Consider the following 22,349-nt stretch of genomic DNA (forward strand, 5'->3'; position numbering starts at 1 on the left):
GGTCGGGAATTAGGGGCGCCCAAGGAAGGAAAGGGCCGGGGCAGCCTGGTGCTGCCTGGCAGCTCCCAGGGAGCCCGAGCTCTGGATGGAGGCAGCCGCGGTGCTCAAGGGACAGCGCCGGGAGGAGCCGGGGTGCTGAAGGTAACGCTGCCTGCTCGGCCACCCTCCGGCTGGGAACGTGCCCCCCAGGCCATCCTAGAGCATGAACAGCGCTCGGGCAACCCTCCCCCCTCCCCGCCCCCAGTCTGCAGCCCCCCCCCCCAAAGCAGGCCAGACGAGGCTAGGGAACCGAGACGTGAGCACCCCCTGCAATGCCAAAGCCAGCTCCCCGCGCCGCCCTCTCTGGGCCAAGAGCCCCTGGGCTCAGAGCCGGGCGAGAGCGAACCCGCCTCCCGCCCGGCTGGAGAGGGGTGGCCGCTGAGCAGCGAGACCCGGCGCGGCCCCGGCCGGAGGCTCCGTGTCTGGGAAGAAGCGCCTGATGCTTGGGGGAGCAGCTGCACCGCGGAGGCCACTTACCCCCGCAGGAAGCGGGGCCACAGCGGGATGTGCCCCGTCCCTTTCCCCACAGCCCCCTACCCCCTTCTAGCACGGAAATCCCTTCCCGTCCTGTGCGCCCAGGCTCAAGCCCCCGCTGCCAGCGGGCACCTGCCAGCGCCTGAGCCGAACTCGGGCCCCTGCCGTGGCCAGAGGATTCAAGCCTCCTGCTTTGCCCCCACCCTCTTAGCCCCCCCGGAGCCCGTCGGGTCTGTGGCTCCTGGGGGTGGGCGCTTGCGGGCCGAGGAAGAGGCCTAAGCGGAGCTGACTGTAAATCACAGGCCAGCAACCCAGCAGGGCCCCCGGGATGCGCTGGCTTCAGCAAGTCCGAGCCGGAGCAGGATCCTACGTGGCTCCCTGGGGGGTTCTCCTGGCCACCCGCCGTCAACCCCCCATTCCTTGGACACCGGGGCAGGGCTGTTACTGACGAAGAACGCTGAATGGGGAGGGGGGTCAGACTGGAGAAGGAAGGAGCCTCGGAGGGGTCTGGAAACAAAGCAGGTCCCCCTGCCCCGCGAGGAAAGGGGGTCTGAGCTCTGCCCGGGTTTGCGGCTCCGCTTCCTAGCCCAGTGGGGGAAGGAGGAGGCTCTTCCTCCGCCGATGCTCCTACAGAGCCAGTCCAAGTAGACAGGAGTCACGCCCTGGCACTGAAAGACGAAAGGAGCCGCCTCCCCCCAAAAAATAAAAGTAACCGGGGATCGGAGGCTCCTGAGTCAGCCCCACACACCCCTAAGCAACGTCAGACCCGCCTAGTGCTCTGGCCCTCTGCCAAGGTGCTCAGCGGTGGGGGGCAAGAACTCAGCGGCCCCCCGTTCTCGGGTCACACAACCTAGTGTAGACGTGCCCTCCGCTTGGCCACCCGGGAAGGAGCCGCTGCGGGAGAGCCACTGGCGAGGAGGCGCACGAAGACAGCTGGGCGAGGGAGCTGCACCCGCCCAAGGCACGCAGGCTTCAAAGGAAGTTGGCAAGACAGAAATGAGCCGGTTCGGGGGAGCTGGAAGCGGGGGGCGGGCGCCGCCCTCCAGGGAAAGGGCCAAGACGCCGGAACCAGCCCTCCCACCGGCTGGTCAGCCGGCGCTCGGTGCGGCCCGGGGCGCTTGGAGCGGCCGCGCCCGCGCTGGCGAGGCCGGTGCCCTGGTGCTCGGCGGGGTTTGCTTTTGCAGGGACAGACGCGGGGCGGGGGAGACTTTAGTCCTGAATTCATGCCCGGGGGTGGGGGAGGAGGGGGGGGGGCCGCGCTCCAGCCCACCCGCCGCTAGTTGAGCTGGCGGCAGGCTTCGAATGTCCACTTGGTGGCCCCCCCGTAGACGTCGATGGTGGTCTCCGACCAGGCGAGGACGTTGCCGGCGGGGGCTTTGGTGCTGCACGTGGCCAGGTGGTAGATCTCCCCGGGGCTGAGCTTCCGGTCCCAGACGTTGAAATGGGCCAGCTCGCCCACGAAGGCCTGGGTGGCGTCAAACCCCCCGCCCAGGGTGTCCTTCGGAGAAATCACAGCGCGGGTCACAGGGGCCCCCGCGGGAGCGGGCGTCGCGCCCCTGCTGCCCGCCGGCGCCGGGCCCCGAGTCGCCCCCGGGCCCCCGCGCCCAGCCGCGGCGGGTCACCGCTCCCCGCTGGGGAACCGGCACGGGGCAGCCTGGCTCTCCCCAGGCCCGGGCGTCAGAGCCAGCCCCCCGCCGAGTCAGGCTCCCCGCCCCGCCCAGGGGGAACCAGCCGCCTCCTCGGGCCCCTTCCGCAGCTCCCCGCGCCGCACTGTTCCCGCAGCCTTCGCGGCGGGGGGGCAGCCCCTGCCCCAAACCACCCGCAAAGTCTGCCCGGGCGCCCGGCGTCCAGGGGGCTGTGCGGGTGGCAGGCAGTGAGTGTGTGTGTGTGGGGGGGGGTGTGGCCGTGTGTGTGGCCGTGTGTGAGAGAGAGAGAGTGTGTATCCCCTCTGCGGTGCGCGTGTGAGAGAGAATCTCCCTCCTCGCCCTTGGATCACTCCCCGTCTTCCAGCCCTGACCTGCGGCCCCCTCCCCTGCGGCCCCCCAGGGCAGGCCCCCACTTCTGTTCCAGGGGGCTGCGCAGCCGGCCCCTGCTGCCGGCACCTTACCTGCTCCTGGCCCAGGACCAGGACCCCCTGCGGTTTGATGGGGTGATAGGGAGCCAGGTTCTCTCCGTGGCCCCCCTGCGTGCCGTCCTGGTAGGCCTCCCACACGCCGTCCCGCGTGGTCCAGGTGATGCAGATATGGTGCCACTTCCCATCGTTAATGACGAACGGGAGCTTAGCGACCTGGGGGGGTGGGGGGGGGAAGAGAAGAGAAGGGGTGGGGGGTTACTGCAGCCCCGGGGCCGCCGAGCTCAGAGAGGTCCCTAGATCGGCCAGAGCCCCCCCCCCCATCTCGGAGTTAATAAGGACTGAGCGGAGTCCGCTGCGGTGCAGGGACCCCTGTAGTCCGGAGAGAGGGGGCCGCGTTGGGACCTGCCCCTGCTCCCAGTAGGGTCAATGGCGAAGCGCAGGACCGGGCCCATTCTGCAACCTCTGACTTGGGTGGGGCGCTGGACTCCATCGGCTGTAAGAGACCCACGCTTTGGGCTAGGGCGGGCCGTATCCCGTGCTATGGGTAAAGGGGGTTTGGTTTGTCTGTCCTGGGCCTCGTGGGGCCCGGCTCCGCACCGGCCTGCCCGGGGCAGTCACTCTCACCAGTGCAAGGGGAGCGGCGGAGGCCCCACGCGCGGGGGGCGGCGCGGAGAGCCCGGGGCTCTGCGGGGGCTGGGGGTCCAGCCTACCTTGTCGTTAATGAGGATCTCCATGGGGTTGTTGCCCCACTCGATGAGCACCAGCTCGTTGGCCTGGCCGGGCACCGCGTAGGAGAAGGGCGTCCCCACCCCGGGCGAGGCGTTGGACTTGATCCACAGGCACACGGAGAAGGCGTACATCTCGGGCAGGCTCTTCTTCACCTTGCCATACATGTAGTTGGTCCGCAGCGGGAAGGTCAGCTGGAACTTGTCGGTCGGCCGGTTGTCTTTCTGCCCTGCCCGGAGAGAAAGGGGAGCGGGTTGCTCTCCGCGGGGGCGGGCTGGGCAATGCGGGCTCTCTGCGCGGAGCGGGAGCGGGGCCCTGGAGCGAGACAGCGGGGCTGGGGCTGCCCCGCGTTCCGCACCAAGGCTAGCGGCGCCAGTGGCCCCGGCTTTGGCTACCCCGCAAGCCCTTCCTTTCCTCCCCATCACCCGCATCTTCCTTCCCCCGACTTATGTAACGAGCCTAAGATGGCCCAGTCCCAACGCCGCCAGCCCGCTGCTGCGCTCCACGCGGGCCATAGGACCCGCGCTCGGGGGGCGGGGGTCCCCGCTCCCCCCAGGACAGCCCGCGTCCATTTCCCCATACAGCCAGAGGGACCGGCCCGAACCAACGCTCCGGGCAGGGCCCCAAGGCGCAGCAAGCCGGGACGGGGCAAGCCCGCAGCTTGCTGAAGACCCTGCTCAGGGGGCGCCTCGCACACGCACCAACCCGCCCCAGCTCACCTGGCGCAGAGCCCTGCCGGGGCGCGGGAACCCCACGCGTCCAATGCCCGCCACGGTTGGATCGGAAGCGCAATGGTTTCTAATGGGCCAGCTGCGTGGTTTCCTGGGGCAGATGTGCAGGGTCCCGGACACAACAGGGCGGGCTCAGGGCGCTTCCGACTTTACAGACAGCTCCCGGGCCCCCGGTGAGCAGAGCAGGACCCCGCGCCCCCGGCCGCCAGGTCCCGCCAAGGGACAAAGCAATAGATACGGGGTTTAAAAACGGGCCACTGTTCGGAAAGAGGAACCTCAATCCGGCGTCTATGGGGGGGGGGAACCGGGAGGATGGGCGAGGGGGTGATGTTTTCATCCCGTCCGGCGCTAGGGTTTGTGTTAGGGATGGTCCATCTAAACCCCACCATGTCAGCTGCAGTCCGAGCCTTTACCTTTCTCCAAGTCACTGATCCTCTGGTGCAGGGAAGTTAACGTGCTCTCTATTTTGTTCCTTTCCTCGGACTCATTCTTTGGATTTAACTTTCCTTCCTCCAGGCTGTTCACCCTGGACAGAACTTGCTTCTCCAAGTCATCGATTTTAGTTTGGAGTATGTCCTTCAGGTGGTTGGTTTGGCCTGACGAATTGATCCTACTAAACTGCTGCGGGAGCAAAGATAATAAGTGGGTTGTTACAAACCAAATTAACACCGTGCGGGATTTGCCCGGGACTGGCTCCGGCGCTCGCTAGCTGAGAGCTACATTCATTTAGCCCGCACCAAACAAGCGGCCTCGCCTAATCAAACTAAAGCGAGCACAGCTGCCGTAGTCAGGTTTGGGCTGTGCTTTACCTTGCTGCATTTGCCCCTCACGCAGGACAGCGGCGCCCCACGACAGGTTACCGCGGCGCTAAGGACGTGGCCGAGGTGGAGTCATAGGTAAGATCGTCCCGCGCCCTTTCGTCTAACTATACGGAATAACGGAAAGTAAAAGTACCTCTAGGTTTTCTAGCCTCGTCTTAAGTGACTGCAAAGTTTGCCCAAGCTGGCTCAGGGTCTCAGCAGCGGGCGCCCGGGACAGATCCCCCATGGTGTTTTTGGACGAGCCGGTCTGTTTGCGGCTGGCTCCCCCGGCCGCTTTGGCCTCGCTGGGGCCTGTCTCCGGCAGGCTCTGGCTCTCGCACCGGCCCAGTTTGGTGGTCAGCTCCCGGATGGTCTCTCTGTGGTTCATGATGGTCTCCTTTTGCTGGAGCACGGTCTCCCGGAGCTGCAGGACGGCGCTCTGCAGCTCCTCGGCCGTGCCGCTGGCGGGCAGGGAGGAGGCGCACAGGTCCGTATCCACCGGCACCGAGGTGCAGACGAAGCGCGTCTGGCCGAAGCTCTGGGCGCCCGCCCTCAGCCAGAGGACGGAGGCGAGGAAAAGGCAGCACGCGGCCCCTGCAGGCATGGCTGGGCCTGGCGCCGAGCTCGCCCCACGCCGCGCTCGGCTTCAGCACCCGGGAGCTGTCCGGAGCGCTGGCGAGCGGCGGCGAGGCGCGGGCCGCTTTATAGACCGCGGGCGGGGCTACGCCGCCGCTGACGTCACCGCGGGGTGGAATCCCGGTTTAATTGCCGGGCTGGCGGCGCGCGCGCGCGCGGGGGGGGGTCCTGCCCGCTGGAGCTGGCGGCGCTCCCCCCCCCCCGCGGCAGGGCCCACGCGCGGACACGCGCTCCGTGGGACAGGGCGGGGGGAGCCAGCGGGGTCTGTGTGTGGAGCCGGGGGGGGAGGTATACGCAAGCAGGGGGGGTGTGTACGCACGCGGGGGGGGGCACATGCAGCGGTGTGTGCGGAGCCAGTGGTGGGGAAGGGCAGCGGACGCACTCAGGGTGGGGGGGGGTGTGTACGCACTCAGGGTGGGGGGGGGTGTGTACACACACGCAAGGGGAGTGTGTGCAGCTAGGAGCGGGGTGCCGCGGGTTCCCCTGCGGGGCTCGGCGCAGGCTCCTCTCCAGCACGCCAGCCCCTGGTATGTGCTTGAGCCCCCCCCCCCCCCCGGCGGAAATTAAAGCCTGCCGGGGACCAGGGCTGTGAATCCGGCCTGCGGGGGCGGGCGTTGCCGGGGAGGGCCAGGAGCCCGGCTCTGCCGGGCAGCGAGCGGCGTTCCCAGGCTCTGAGTCCCGGGGCGCTGGTCACAGGGGGGCGGGGAGCGGATCCCCGACTGAAGCTCGGGGCCCTCCCATAATCCACAACACTAATAGCAATGATCATAATTCATCACAGGGTGTTCCTGGGCGCCGGGGGAGTGGGGGTGTGACCAGGAAACACTGGGCACTGGCAATCAGCGACTGATGGAACAGTCCCTCGGGACTCTGCCTGCTCTTTTGCCAGAGACCAAATCAGCCTGCGGCTGGCCCCAGGATCAGGGGAGCCAAACGGTGGATTAGAGCCCCCAGCTCAACCCCACCCCACCCCCAAGGTCCTGCCCTAAGCACAGTTGGCCTAGCCTCGGGCATCTGGCCTTGTCGGTTTCAGGAATACAGGACTCACATTTGTAGCATAGTGATGTTGACACGTAACTTGGTTGTGGGTGTGAGAGAGGGTTTGTATGGAAATGGGAAAACAAATGAACTGACAAAATTAAAGGCCTTCCTGAGGGTACTTGGTAGCCACGGTTACTCAGCGAAATTGCTGCCTTTTTATCTTCAGTACTTCAGTCAAGGCTGACTATTATTCAAGCCTTGAGAACTGAGGATGTGACATTTGTTTGTATTCATTCCCCACCACCCTCCCCTCCAGATGGGAACCCTACACAAGGATGTCTCCTGGCTGCAGCTTAGAGCTCCTTTAACCCCAAGTACTCAGGCCTCATCTGGGAAAACCTACCTGCTGATTTCTTTACTCTCCTCTTTCTCTGAACTGCAGTATTGCAATCCCTGATAGTGCTCTTCCCTGAATGGAAGTTGTGAGATTTGCATGGGAGCATTGGGGTGGTACAGGCTGTTGCAAGATAGAATAAGCTTCTTTATGGTCCATGGTGCATACTGCCTTGTCTAATCTAGACATGTTATTAATTTGTTTCCTGTCTCCAGTCACTAATAAAAGGTTATACCAGCTGGTGAGAATTGGAAAATTAGAGAGGAATTTGTTAGGATGAATGCAGATCTATCTATCACATTTTTATGATGCATCCATCACTGCAGTTTCCTCACATGTTTATGGAAGCATATAAATAATCTGTATCTCTTTCCTCCATCCATTCTGCATGGTTGGTTCTCTTTGTTGCTTTGTTTGTTTCCTTTTATTATGGGCATCTACAGCTGGGCAGAAAAGTGGGGTTTTCATTTCACTCTGGTGCTCTTATGGTTCAATGTGTACATTCCGAATCTCCAGACGAGTCCTGCCCTGGGTGCTGGACAGGAAAAAGGCTGGTGGTAGTTACCACTGATGACATTTGCGTTATCTTTTGCCCAGAGACCCTCTCTACATGTGTTTGAGCCAGCTCAGTGGTCAGCCACATTTCAGGCTTTTAGGCAACAGAACATTCAGGGCCAAAGTCTGCCCTGGTGTAAGATTCCACTGATTTAAGTGGAGAGAAGCCAAGGAGTGGATTGAATTTTGATTAGTGAAGTGGGTCAAGGGATGCAAGGACTTCCAGTCTGGGAACACTGTACTGAAGAGAAAGAGTATTGCATAACTTCCCAACCCCTTCCTCATTTACCTCCCATTTAAGGCTGCTATCCAGGCCTAGTAAGATCTCTCCAGGAGCTGGAGTATAAAGGGACCCTTTCATGTTGTTCACAATAGAGTTTGCGTGTGTGACAGTGTGAATCAGTTTGACAGAACTTCTGATGCAAGCATTTAATTAACTCTAGATGTCCCCTGTGAGTCTCATTACAAAAGACTGAAACATTAAAGGTTCCTTCTCAGAAACCATTCTTATCTGTCTCTGTGCTTTCCTCCTAACTAACCAATGTCCAGTGGGTTTAATATGAGAATTAGACCCAAAGATTTGAGGTTCACCTCATGCACCGGGGAAAAAATATGATGGTTACTGTCCCTCAAGCAAATGGTTTATGCATTGCTCTCATCAACATTTGGGGAGAAGGCATGGTCATTGGTATAAAGGCCTGGTGAATCCCTTGCTATATTCCAACAGGTTCTGTAACTTCAATGAAAAGCTAAGGAAAGTGACCAAGAACATAAGAACAGCCATATTGGGTCAGACCAAAGCTCCATCTAGCCCAGTGTCCTGTTGGCCGACAGTGGCCAATGCCAGGTGCCCCAGAGGGAATGAACAGAACAGGGAATCATCAAGTGATCCATCCCCTGTCGCCCATTCCCAGCTTCTAGCAAACAGAGGCTAGGGATGCCATCCCCCACAAGGAGTGAGCAAATAGCTGGTCACTGTCCCCTGAGCACTGCAATGCCTCTGTGTGGTAGCTTTGCCCTAACTCTTCTCCAAGACTTTGCATTGGTACCTTTCACTAGTGCCACCTGAACGCTAATCGTCAGAGGACATACACTGGTACTTGCTACAGTAAACCTTCCTGAGTCTTCCAACCTGTTCCACAGGCACCATAAATGGTCACTGCTCACTTCTACCCCCTCCCACACCCCAGCACTGCTCCTATGCACTGTCACCTCCCAGAAATCTACCATCACTGGAAACCTGCTCTGGGTTCACAGAATTTAAGATGCAAAGATTAGTAACAACGGGTAAACAATGGACTGTCTTGTTGTTCTGTAGCACAGTGGGGTCATGGACCATGACTGGGACTCCTAGGTACTACAAAAATACAAATAAATTATAATAATCACAGAGTCATAGGACTGGAAGGGAGGTCATCTAGTCTAGTCCCCTGCGCTCATGGCAGGACTAAGTATTATCTAGACCATCCCTGACAGGTGTTTGTCTAACATGCTCTTTAAAATCTCCAATGATAAAGATTCCACAACCTCCCTAGGCAATTTATTGATAGTCACTCTGATAGGAAGTTTTTCCTAATGTCCAACCTAAACTTCCCTTGCTGCAATTTAAGCCCACTGCTTCTTGTCCTATCCTCAGAGGTTAAGAACAATTTTTCTCCCTTCTCCTTGTAACTACACTTTATGTAGTTTATGCACTTTATGTAGTTTATGCACTTTAAAATTGTTATCATGTCCCCAATCAGTCTTCTCTTCTCCAGACTAAACAAACTCAATTTTTTCAATCTTTCCTCATAGGACGGTGCTTTCTAGACCTTTAATCATTTTTGTTGCTCTTCTCTGGATTTGTCCACATCTTTCCTTAAATGTGGCTCACAGAACTGGACACAATACTCCAGTTGAGGCCTAATCAGTGTGGAATAGAGCGGAATAATTACTTCTCGTGTCTTCATTACAACACTCCTGCTAATACCCGTCCCAGAATGATGTTCACTTTTTTTTGCAACAGCGTTACCCTGTTGACTCATATTTAGCTTGTGATCCACTATGACCGCCAGATCCCTTTCTGCAGTACTCCTTCCTAGGCAGTCGTTTCCCATTTTGTATGTGTGCAACTGATTGTTCCTTCCTAAGTGCAGTACTTTGCATTTGTCCTTATTGAATTTCAACCTTTTTACTTCAGATCATTTCTCCAGTTTGTCCAGATCATTTTGAATTTTAATCCTACCCTCCAGAGCACTTGCAACCCCTTCCAGCTTGGTATCATCCGCAAACTTTATGTGAAAAGAAAAGGAGGACTTGTGGCACCTTAGAGACTAACCAATTTATTAGAGCATAAGCTTTCGTGAGCTACAGCTCACTTCCTCCTTACTCCTTTTCTTTTTGCGAATACAGACTAACACGGCTGTTACTCTGAAACTTTATGTGTGCTCTCTATGCCATCATCTAAATCATTGATGAAGATATTGAACAGAACCTGACCCAGAACTGAACCCTGTGGGACCCCACTCATCATGCCCTTCCAGCATGACTGTAAACTACTGAAAATTACTCTCTGGGAACGGTTTTTCAACCAGTTGTGCACCCACCTTATAGTAGCTCGATCTAGGTTGTATTTCCCTAATAATAATTGCTTAGCCAAAAGCTTATGTGACAGTTTGTTCTCATAATGATCATAACTTCAATCTACAATGGCCTCATTTCTTTGTACTCTGTAGTTTCATATTAGCATATGTTGCTCTGGAGAGACCTGATCCATAGCCCACTGAAGTCATTGTGAATCTTACCTCTGATTCCGTGTCCTTTGAATCAGGCCCTAGCTCAGGAATTTGTCAGTGGAAAGGCTTGTGCTTTCCTCTAGGGTTCTCGTATCTTGCTCCATTTGGCCTGATTTCTTTTTCTCCTCTTTGACATCCATCTTGCATTTTCTGAGTGCAAAAATAAGGGGGGTGGGTATTGTAGGGACAGGGCCAGTGGCTCTTGCCTTATCTGGCCAAACCTGAGCTCTCTTGTCCCTTTGCTCTGGCAGGTTCTGAGAAAGGGGATGGAATGAAAAAGTCTGAAAAGACCATAGGTCTCTGCACTGGTGTGAATGCTGAAATCAGTGGAATTAAACCCTGGGTAAAACAGGTGTACATGAGAACAGACTCAGGTTCCACCTCTGCAAACATCCACATGTTATTCACAAACGGCTGGTGTCACTGAACAGGCTGATTTAACTAGGACCCAGCCAGGAGGATCCTTTGTGGTTCACGGGACACTATGCTTTTGTGATATTAAGGTGACAGGTGCAACACAAGAGCTGCTGAGATACTGTGGGGCATATAAAGACCTAGATAGGAAAAAATGTGATCTATATAGATACACAAAACAACTCCTTGGTTCTCCTACCTCAAAGGAAGAGTTGGCAATTGTGAACTAGAATTCAGCTTCTTCATAAACGTTGCATCATGCACCAGGGTCTGTTATTGCTTTTGTGGATTTAGTCGGTGTGCAGGGCAAGCTCCTTTTATTTTTAAACATTCCCTCCCCACCTCCAAAGAGCAGATTTGCCTTTGTAACTGAGTAACTGGCTAGGACCCCTTCAGATGACTTGGTGCTGAATATCAGCCAGAGAGAACACTGTGTGCATGTGGGGGGTGGCTGGAGGAGAGGATATTACAGTATTTCAAAGCGGTCCAAGCTGCTCCCTCAAGGGACTGAGATTCCTGCCTTCACAATAACCTTTGCCAAAGCCCACTGCCTGAGGAAGAGGTAATATATGTAAATATTCAATCTGTCCAAAGCTAACCTTTGGGTGAGAACAACAGAATTACAAATATAAAAGGGATTTTTTTTAAAGTGAACAAATCTCTTTAATCCTGGAAGCTGGAGCCCCAGAGAGCAATGAGCTGCAGAACAGTCTCTCTTGTTCAGGAAGTCGGCTGTACATAAAGCACCTTCCTCTGGGGTAGTGTTAATTTCACAGATAATTCTCCTCTCTGCAGTGGGGACAGCACAATCCATTATGGAAACAGGGAGCCTTGAGATGGGAAATCATAATGGTTAGGCTTCAATTAGTGTGAAATCCCCACCCCTTTTGCCTGTCCATCAAGGAGGAGTCAGCTGACAAGTAATTTAGTTGTAGATTGCCCTAGTGCTATCTTTAAGGATCCAGGAGGGAGCAGAGATTCCCTGACCCCTGTTTCTCTGACCCCTGGATTGCATGTGTCTATAACTCATCCAAAAATGTGCTTTCAGGTGGAACTTGGCACATGAGGGTTATTCTGGGTAAGAACACAATGGGGAAATGACCTTTACCCAGGATTACAGAGTAATGTGGTCTGCACCTCTTGCTAGCCCTGTCCCACAAGCAGGGAGAGCTGAGTTCCTTTTACAATTCTTTAAGGCCTAGGATGGGACAAGGGCTAAATGGGCTCAGAATGAGCTATTGCTGCTCCGTGGCTAAGTTTGCTGGACGATTTCAGTTTAAAGCTGATTCTTTTCCCCACTCTCTAAAATCCACAATACACTGTTAGATCAGTGTGAAAATTGGTACGGTGTGATAACTCGAAGAGACATTCTGTGCTTTCAGGGTGGAATGTTCCTTGCCATATCAGGCAGCAGGCAAACATTTCACACTGGAGCTCTGAAATTTGCTGCATTTAGCTGCAGTCTCTCTCTTTGCAGATCTCTCTCCCTTTCTCTGTCTTCTCCCTTCTTTCTCTTTCTCTCACTGTTCCTGGATCCAAAGTCAATTTTCTTCCCTGTGCCTGACACTTACAGCCAGGGAGGATGAAAAGATGGTTCTCCATACTAGCTAGGTCTCAGAGATGCTATAGGGACATGGATCCTTTCATTACAAATAATTAATTTAGCTACATATTGCATAACATTCTGAACAGGTTTCTGGGGCAATCTCATGCTAGCTGGATGCACAGCCCCTATCAATATTACATTACATTTAGGTACTACCGTTATGAAGCTTCATTAAAAATTTAATTTGTGGTTTAAAACTTCAGCATTCCCTTAAAAGTGTAGCAGAGAAATAATTTTTGGTGTTTGGGGCTGGATCCTGCATCAGCCGAAATTTCAGGGGGAGATACACAATGGGCTCAGATACCATGATGTTGCATTCTGTGTAAGAACCTGAATAGAACTGAACTAGAAAGGGAGAGATGATACACACCTGAGTGGCTATCAGCCTTGTTGTCCCTCCTGGTCACTGCCAGCTGCCACAGGCATTTCCTTGACTCCTGGAATGAACCTGGATTCCTTGTGCGTCCATGTTTGGCAGCCAGAATTGGATGGAAGGAGGCCCACCCATGGCCACCCCTCAGTCGTTTACCTGATCATCCTAATCCCCAACGTTCCCAGAATTTCTCACTTACCCATTTTAAAAGAAAGCTAAGCGTGACTTTGGTGATGGCGAAAGGTGCCAGATCCCAGTGCTGGGACATGAAGCTGTGTCTTTATCCATTAGCACAGGGTGCTGGCAAAACAAGCTGCTTTACTCTGCTCAGTCTGGAGCTGGAAGGGGCCCCTTGAGGAGTGGAGAGAGGTGTTCAGTCTCTGGGGCCCGTTTGGTTCTTGGCCTCTCTGCTGAAGCTGCCCACAAGGGTCCAAGCTGTGACTGTAGCTTTAGTGTTATAAAATCCATATTGGTGAGGGGGCAAAATTGCAGTGAGCTTCTCATGCCCATAAAAGGAGGGAAAGTCTCTTCGTAATAAGGAGTAGGTGCTTCCGACGTAAACACAGGCTCAGAGCCTGCTTTAGGCATCTGCAAAAGCTACAGTTCTCTCCACACAGCCCCCCCCCCCCGCCACCAAATGCAGCTGAGTCTCCAGCTGCTGAGAAATAGAATAAATGTTTCAATGAAAAATTAAACAGAAAATAAAGTTTTTTTCACTGACTTTTTAATTGAGAAAATATCCCAGCTGTATTTCACACTTACAATCCGCATGAGTGTGTTCAGAGCTCATTGGTGTCCTTCAGAAAGCAGAGCTACCGTGTCATCTTCCTCCTCCGTCTCCTCGCTCGGGTCTGATCCTGCTCCCATTGAAATGAACGGCAAAACAATGCAGAGAGCTAGATGGATAGATATGGGCCTAATTTTCAGAGGTGTGGTGCACCTGCAGTTCCCATGAATTTTTAACTGGAGTTGCGGGAGCGCTGGAAACCATCCTCATATAGATCTGTACTATTATGATTTATAAAGCATCTACGGCTTTCAAGGCAGTGCTCTGACAAAACCAGAGACTTTGGCTGAGATTTTAAAAGAAGCCTAAAGGAATTTGGCATCCAAATCCCAGTGACATTCAGTGGGAATCGGGCACCTAGGCTCCTTGGACAATCCCAGGTTTAAACCTCAACCCTGCAAGCGGCTCTGCCTCAGCAGCCCTCTGCATCCACATGGAGCTCCGTGTAAGACTAGGGCTCCGTGTAAGACTGAGTCCCTGCTGTGAAGAGCTCTGTAACGGGGTGCACTCACCGCTCGGCATCTCCTGCTGGCTGTCTTGGGAATTAGCTCTGCGTGGTAGTGTGCCCTCTTCGGGTGGTGCCTCACCACCATCACTCCTGCTCTAGGACCCACGTCTCTCCAAGGGCTGTGGTGTCCTCTTCAGTGACACAGCTCTCTGGCCATGCCGCACACTGGACTCCCCTTTCTGGGGGACCTGCCGTCTGCTGTTCAGCCACTTCCCTTAGGGGCAACTGCAGTGTATTGTCTGGCCACTTCCTCGTGGCCCCAGCATCCTCTGTGCCCTTGCCTCAGGGCCTCAGCCTGCAAACCCCAGCAGCCAGCCAGGAGCCGACTCTCGCTCCCCCGGTCCCTGCTAGCAGCACTGCTTTTCCCAGGGTGCTGGCAAGTCTCTCAGCCCTCCAGAGACACAGTCCTTCCTCCCTGGGCTCCCAGCAGAGAACTGCCCTCCTCTGCCCTGCAGATCCCTTTTCATATGGGCCCGCTTGGCCCTGCTTGGCTGCTCCCTTCAGCCCTTCTCTGATTGGTTGCATCCTGCGCAGCCTCCCCTAGGGCTCTATTAACCCCTCAGAGTGCCCCATCACATGTTCACATTCCAAAGAGATGAAAGAGAGGGAGAGAAGGGATGTAACAAAAGCCAGTGACTGAGCAATGAGTGTCAGTGCCATGATTTTTCTACGAGTGTGCATTATTCTTGCACTCTCTCTTTCTCACTGGTCCCTATGTGAATGCCACGTGGAAGGGAAGGCGAGGCTCTGCCGGCCTTCCGGGAGAGTGGTGATTATAGGAAGGATTCAAAGGGGGAAAAAGTGGAGGTGTGGCCAGCCAGGTCAAGGTGACAATTCCAGGGATGTCCAGAGAAGGGGCTGGCTAGCCTACACAGTGCATGCAGGTATATAGCATAGTACACTCCCATTTATCCAAATGCCCAGGGAGACATCTGAAAGTTTTGGGTAACCAGGCAGCTGGACAAATGGAAGTGCTATTCAATAACATAGGCTACATGGGGGACACACTGTGGATTTGGACAACTCAGCTTGCTGGATAAAGAGAGTTCAGATAACTGGAGTTATACCATATACGGTACACAAGTGAACACACAGAACTGAAAAGGGATGGATTTAAACACCTGCTTAAAAGTTCTGTTGAGCCGTGGCCTTTATATATTTAGGTTATTATTTGTTTGGCCTTTGTGGCTCCCCTTTGCACCTTCCTCTGGAATTCTCACACCACCCCAAACTTGTGGAAAGTACTCTTCTTCTTTTTCTTCTTCTTCTTCTTCTACATACGCAAAGTAACGACATTGTCGACATATACTCTGTGGGCCGTACTCCACTTTATGCCAGTCTAATTGTTCAAATCAGCAGTTACTCCTGATTTACACTGGTGTAAATGACAGCAGTGTCAGGCCCTGCAGTGTGTGTGCTAATATCAATATTCCCAGATCACATTTGTTATTTGCCTTGTTAATTATAATGAGATTAACCACAGAGCCCAATCGAATTCCCACAGCTCCAGCAGCTTGCTATCAAGTTCACATATCAGCCTCAAAACCCAGAGAAGGAATGGGAAATGGGTTTTGATCATTAGGTCACTGTGATTGGGGAATTTGAGATTTGAAAAGTGATAGGAAAGGGAGAACTGTTTTAACTGGTAAATTTTGCCAACGCAGTAAAGAGGGGACTAGAGATTATACAGATTCTACAAAAAGGCAGAATTTCCATGGCTGGCTAGAATGGGGAGGGAGGGTTTTTTTCATTCAGAAGGACATTAGCATTAATTTTACAGGGACCACAAACTGTTGCTTTTTTCCCATTGAAGACTTGTGTTATTTGTACATGAGTCTCTTGGTCGTTGTCTTTCTTTCTTTTATTGTACGTCATAAAACCAAACATTTTAATGGTTCTGATTATGGAGCAATCTCAGCAGTATAATTTCTAAATGCTGCTGCTGTGGAATAACTTCCATGTTCCCGAGCCCACAGAAATCTGAGTCTGAGACTCAGAGGCATTTGCCCCAGCCGTGCTCTGCAAAATGTGAAATTACTTCTTCCTATTAGGCAGCTCAGTTCTGGATAGATAGAATGTCAAGTCTAGCCCACCCTCTTTGGGAAGGTACATTTGACATGGTAACAGCAAAAAAGACATCCCAGCAAATAAGGCACTTGGTCTAAGTGCTTTGCACAGGCTCAGAAAGAGCTAACAGAATTCTCTGACTTCATTTCCCATAGTTTAGGGGCTGTTTTGCCACTGAGTCACAGCTGATACTGATCTATAGTACCTGCAGATTGTTCAAGGAAACATTCCTGCCCTTATAAATGAGAGAGCTGGCTAATATCGGTTAGGATGATGATGATGATGTCTATAATAGTACAACTATTGTTTATTTAAATACATATTCCTTGGTGACACAAAATTATCAGGAGTTGCAAAGAGGCACAGAAAGATAATGATAATTTAATGAATGATCTTACATTTAGATAATGCCTTTCATTGAGATGGAGAGCAAAGTGGTTTGGGAACTCTACTCACTGATTATACAAACTACCAAATCTGTTGTATCCCCAGTTGTGTTGAGTACAGCTCCACCCATATTTTATAAGAAAACCACCTCCATTAAGCCACCAATTTTTGTCAGTCCTGGGAGTGGTCATTTAGGCGAGACTTCACTGTGTGTACAAGTATATATGAATTTTTACACCCATCAGTGAAGTGCAGACACCTCTGGAGTGCTCTGCAGCATCTGTTTAAAAACCTATGTTTGTTGATGACGCGCTAGTGTGAACAGCATGGGCAAGCAGCGGCTACACGGTGTATCTTTTAGCGGCCTGGCTGTCGCAGCACAGCTGTGTCGCTAAAAGCTGCGTAGTGTAGACAAAGGCTTATTCTGGGGTGGGTGCACCTCCCCAGTGAGTACAAATGCTGTAACCTCTCCTCTCTCAGGACTTGTTGTAATATTATGGCCCTGGGCCCTGGCAGTTGTGCTAAATAGGAGAGAAGTGATAATGGCTCAAATGGGAAAAGGTGGGGGTGGTCTTACAAGTCCCCCCTGCTCTACATGATGAGAGGGTCCCATCCATTCCTGTTGTCTTTGCACCTCTTTGGTTGGAAATCTGCCAGAAACAAAGAGCTAACGAGCAGGGCGATGGCCTGGGAGGATATCACCAACCCACCCTCCTCTTGGGCTGATGAAACTCCCAAGTCCTTACTCTTAACCTGAGGTGCCCCTTATAAGCTCCTGGAGGCTTTTGGTGCCAGTTGAACAAACAAGTGTGTGAAATATGCAAGTCATCATGCTGGTGTTACCTGAGCAGCTGACTTTGAACCCTTCTACCTGGCAACAAAGAAGAGTCCATGTGTTCAGGGGAAGGGAGCAAGTGGAAAGGGAGCAGGGAGGGAGACATGAGCCTGCACCCCAGCATCTCTTTGCCTCATAAGCTTATTGACAGGTGACATCAATCTGCAATTTGATCATCAAGGGCCTGAATCTCCCCATGCCATACATCGTATGTCATCCCTTCCATCTGGGCAACATGCCCCTTGTTCTGAGCTATTCCATTCCCCGCCCTGGTACAAGAACGGGGAGGTGTAGGGATGAGGAGGGCTTTACACTCAACTTGTGTCTCCTGCATTCTGAGGCTCTTCCTTCTCCTGCTCAGCCCCAGCAGTGAATTACAGCAGCCTCCAGGGCTGTGGGCAGTGGAGAATAGCTGGTGTGTAACACACTCTGACCATGTCCCTCCCTCCTCCTATGTAACCCCAGAACTTGACATTACTGCAGTCAAACATTCTGGGGTCCAGCCACTGTTAGCTGAAAACCAAATACAACTAGGTAGGAATAATCTTAGGCTCTGAGAGGCAAGGTCAGACAGCTGCATGATTACAGTTCAGAATGGGAGGGTGGGACAGAGAGTTCATGTACCATGAATGGTTGGACAGTTCGTTTTAAGTGCCCCTGGCATATAAGTTTTATTGTTGTTATGACTAGAAATACTAGAAATGCTTTGATGATATGCGATAACAAGTAATTTGCTGAAATTAGGAGAATTGGTGACCCCCTAGGGTTGCTATGGTGACCCACTAGGAGTCACTATGAGTTACATGCTTTATTTAAGTTAGCTATAAAAGATTAAGCAAAAGAATACACTTTGGAGCAGTTCGAGGAAGCGTTTCTTCAACCAAGGAGCTGACACCTAAGCTCCCCAGCAGCTGGACAGAAGGAGGGCCCCCGAAGCCTGGCTGCTGATCACTCAAAACCATCTCAGTCTTTGGGTAAATATAAACGTTTTGGGATGCTCTGAACATATTGCAACAGCATATATTTGGGTGTATGCTTGAGACCCAATAAAAAAGTGGGTTTAGGTAAAAGCATTCTTGTTTGTACCAATCATTTATCAGCGGGAGGAGCTGCGTCCCCACTGATTTATTCCTGACACCGCCAGGAGAGAAACAGTCGAGTTGCCCCTGCTTTGGGTTCTGAAAACCCTGGGTAACCCCTACAGAACATCTCCAGTGCTAGGAGCCCTGCTGCCAGTTCTATGCCAGCTGTGGAACTCCCTGATGCATGGGCGAGGTATTCTCTGAGGGCTACTTCTGGCCTTCTCATGGGCCCTGTATGCTGCAGAGTGGCAAAAAGGGACTGCAGACACAGTAGAGAATCAGGCCCCAGCTTGTGTGTGTGTGTGTGTTCGCACTTCTGAAAGCAAATTGAGCTGGAGTAAGACACAATATCCACAGCTGTTTAAACAAAGTATCGTTATCCCCTCCCTTTTCCCTCCAAGTTTGATTCTTCTGCTCTCTTTCTACCCGGCTAGTCTGCATCGTGGGGTGAGAAAGCTGCAGCCTTCCTGCTCCTCTGAATCACTGTCAGTGGCCCCCTGGTGCAGTGTGTAACCTGCTTAGACGGCAGAAGCCAGGCTTCAGCAGTAACTATTTATCAGATGATGCTTTGTACTCCAGTGCCTTTGGCAGGCAGCCTGAAGGACGCTCTGTTACGTTGAGTCTGACAGGTTTAATACTACAGCTGATCTTTCTCAAAAGTTCCATGGTGGAGAGAGAGAGAGAGAGGTTACCATGCCCTTCTGTGCTATCTCAGCCTCTCTCAGAGAGGCAGGTGTCACTGGGCACTGCTGGGAAAGAGAAAGACAGGCGTCTGACTCAGGCTGAGGGTGCACATTGAATCTGGCACATAGCATCAGCTCCTCATTCTCACTGGCCCTCCCCACAACCCCAAAACCTGATTCCTGTTTCCAGGCTTCAGTGCTCTGATTCACATTTCCTACAAGGAGACAAGCACTGAAATCTGTGCACTGCGGACGCATAAATAATAGAACTGAAATAATCCTTAGTTAAAAATAGATATTCTTTTTAATAAATATTTTACATGCTGTCTTTAGGATATAAAACTCCCCTGACCGAAGTGTTAAAACAAACCCTGGTGTTAGACCCTAAGATTTTAAAACAACCCCACGTCTGACTTTACAAACAATGCTTGACTGGGCAAGGGTTTTATATATATAGAAAGATATAAAATAATTCTAAAACATTTAAGCTTTTAGAAAATAGGGCCAGATCTCTTTGGCTAAAGGGCCGCTTTTACGTCTGTGGGTAATTTGGTGACTTTTGAATTCAATTGATGCAAATTAATTTTAAAATACCTATTGGATGTTTATGAATACTTTTGTCCTTCCCAATCCCTCCCCAAATCAGAGGAGCTGGAATTAGCTGCTTGTAGCTTGCAGCAGGACCATGGAGTGACCAGTGACAGGGGGAACTGATTTGAGGGCATTAGGTGGCCCCTGTGACTGAGTTAGGTAAAGATGATGCACAAGTAGAAAGAATTTAAAGAACCTTACAACATCCCAAATGTCACTAACGGCCCACTAAAGTGGCTCTGTCAGCACAGAACTCACATATTAGAAATAACTTTCCCTATCTCTGTTGCTAATAGCTCCTTAGAGTATTTGATAAAGTCTTATCAGCTTGATTTTCCTTTGCTGTTTATGCTGGGGTTTTTACCATCTGCTTGTCACTCAGTTTGGACAATAAACACAGGTTGGCCAGCTTCTCTTGTTTTTCCCTAATCAATTTCCCTTTCTGGTGTTCATGCACTAGGACAAAACTGTTGATTTGGGGGGTCACAGCACTGTACAAGACTGTTTCAATTCCTCTATCTGCTTCTCCATACACACCCACACCGTTGTAACTGATTCCTCTCTTCTAAATGTCTGTTGATACTAGGTTTTCTAAAACCATTTCAAAAAAATGTAACTGATTTGCCTAAAACTAGTTGATAATATTTTAGTTGACTTTTCCTGCTACTTACCTTTTCTTTTCTTCTTTTTAGCGCTGAATGGTGAAAAAGTAGAGGGTAGCAAAACTGAATGAGCTGGCTGGGCAGGAGGAGCAGGCTGATTGTGGAGGAGATTTTTCCCAACAATGATAGGAAATAGAGGAAAAGAACCCACATATTATATGGGGCTTTGATAGAATATGGGAAAGTTTGCCAAAGTGAGAGTTTCTGGTTATCTTGCTGCAGGTGATCCTGCCGGATATCATTTGACACATGCCTGCATAGCCCACCTGACATGCTGTTTCCTTTTTCCTTGACTACTTAGAGATGGGGGGTTTGCAAGCAGCCGATTTGCTAAATCATGATTCATATTTGTAAAAGTTAAACTCTAGGACTGAAACATGTGACTCAGGTATAGACTCAACCCCCAGCACAAAATTCAATAAATGAAGTGTCTCTGTGAGTGTGGGTAGGCAGGCAGATGTATGAGGGCAGTAAACAAACACACCTATTAAACAACACAAAGGAGAGCAATAGCTGGAGTATCTCCCTTTATTCATAATTATAGCAGCTTTGGTGTTGAAAGTGAAGAAGCCAAATGTGTTTTCAGTTACAGGATTTTGAGTCACATTGTCAGGAAACTTAACATAATTGACACTTCAGATTGAAGAGATTTGAAATTCCCATTGTTTGGGAGACCTAGCTTGCTTGGTGTAAAGGAGCAAACTCACCCCTGCAGCACCTCCTGCTGGTCATTGCGGAATTAGCTCTTTCCAGCGCAGAGCGCCCTCCGCAGGCCAGTGATCCGCACAGCTCTGGCCCCCATGTCCCTTTCTCTGGGTTCTGCCCCTGGCAGCACCCCCACACTCTACCTCTGGGTCTCCCCTTCCTGGGGAACCCCCAACCCCCTATCCCCACCTTGCCTCAGCCTGGGCTACTGCCAGTCATCACCAAGCCCCCGCTCCCTGGGGTGGACTGCAGCATAAAGGCCACTCATAATAGGCAAGGGGGTTCAGACCTGTTACCTTCCTCTGCCTCCCGGTACCTCTATGGGCCTTGGACCAGGCTCTGCAGCCTGGGGAAGCTGCCAGCCTGGAGTGCCCCTGCTCAGCCTGCTCCTTCCCCAGCAGTACACCACCCTCATTACCCTGCCAGGCAGGCAGCCAGGCCCTGCTCTCTCCCAGCCTAGAGAGAGATTCCTTGAGCCTCTGGCTCACAGCCTTCTTATACAGGCGAGCTGGGTCCTGACTGAGGCATGGCCCAGCTGCGTCTGCTTCCCCAGTCAGCCGTCCCCAGCCACAGCCCTCTCCAGGGCTGCTTTTAACCCCTTCTATTTTAGGAGCAGGGTAGCCACCCTGCTACACTTGGCAATGGAGAATATAGTGATTATTGTTTTGGGGGGACAGGAGGAGCGAGGGGCTAAGGACAAGAGACTGCAGCTGGAGAGGCTGGTGCATTTGGACTCCTCTGTTAGCACAAATAATGTTTTACCTAACCCTCCCTTCATTTCATCTCTATTTCCATCTTGCTGATCACTGAGGGCCTGAAAGTGTAAGTCTTTCCACTGCCTTTGATGGAAGATGGATTGGACTCAATAGTTTTGATGCATTAGCAAAAAACATCTCCTTTCTATCCAACCTGCTGTGAGCAGGGGGTGGGACGAGATAACCTCCTGAGGTCCCTTCCAACCCTGAGATTCTATGATTCTAGGATTCTTCAGAGTCATTTAATGTTCTTGGAGTTCATGACCTCACAGTGGCTATGAATTGTGTTGTCACAGATGCTGAATGATCCCGGCAAGAAGAGTGGGTGTTTTTATTAACTACCTGACAATTAAATATCTTGATAATCAGCAGGGATGGGAAATGGAATACACATGGGGTCCAGAAAGAGCCCTATACAAACTATGGACCAAATCCTGAAATCTTTACTCAGTGTTTACTCTACTCAAGCCAAACTCTCTTTGAAATTGATAGAGGCTGGCCCTGAGTGAGTGAGGAAGGTGTGAAAACTGAGGACATGCTTTAGGATTTGGAGTTATATACATACAGGAATTACTGTTGAAATGCAGCCACTTCTTGACAGAGGGTTGCAGCCAACTCTCATGCTGCACCCTGTAGTAGAAGGGAAAGGAGGTAGTTTTGCCCAAGAACACAAGTCCAAACCTTGGCTCATACAAAAGTCATGGGATTGT

At 52.1% G+C, this 22,349-nt stretch overlaps 1 protein-coding gene across 1 annotated transcript; it reads right to left on the bottom strand.

Annotated features, from left to right (window-relative positions):
• Nucleotides 1–877: 877 nt before the first annotated feature.
• Nucleotides 878–5,532, bottom strand: NPTX1 (neuronal pentraxin 1). Its single transcript, XM_073310600.1, has 5 exons — nucleotides 4,999–5,532; nucleotides 4,458–4,665; nucleotides 3,298–3,542; nucleotides 2,621–2,800; nucleotides 878–2,011 (listed from the first exon to the last, which is right to left on the bottom strand). Exons 1-5 carry the CDS (start codon nucleotides 5,446–5,448, stop codon nucleotides 1,790–1,792), a joined length of 1,305 nt encoding a protein of 434 aa, XP_073166701.1. The 5' UTR covers nucleotides 5,449–5,532; the 3' UTR covers nucleotides 878–1,789.
• Nucleotides 5,533–22,349: the final 16,817 nt, after the last annotated feature.

This window comes from Lepidochelys kempii, chromosome 14 (assembly GCF_965140265.1).
Source record: "Lepidochelys kempii isolate rLepKem1 chromosome 14, rLepKem1.hap2, whole genome shotgun sequence".
Taxonomy (NCBI): Eukaryota; Metazoa; Chordata; order Testudines; family Cheloniidae; genus Lepidochelys; species Lepidochelys kempii.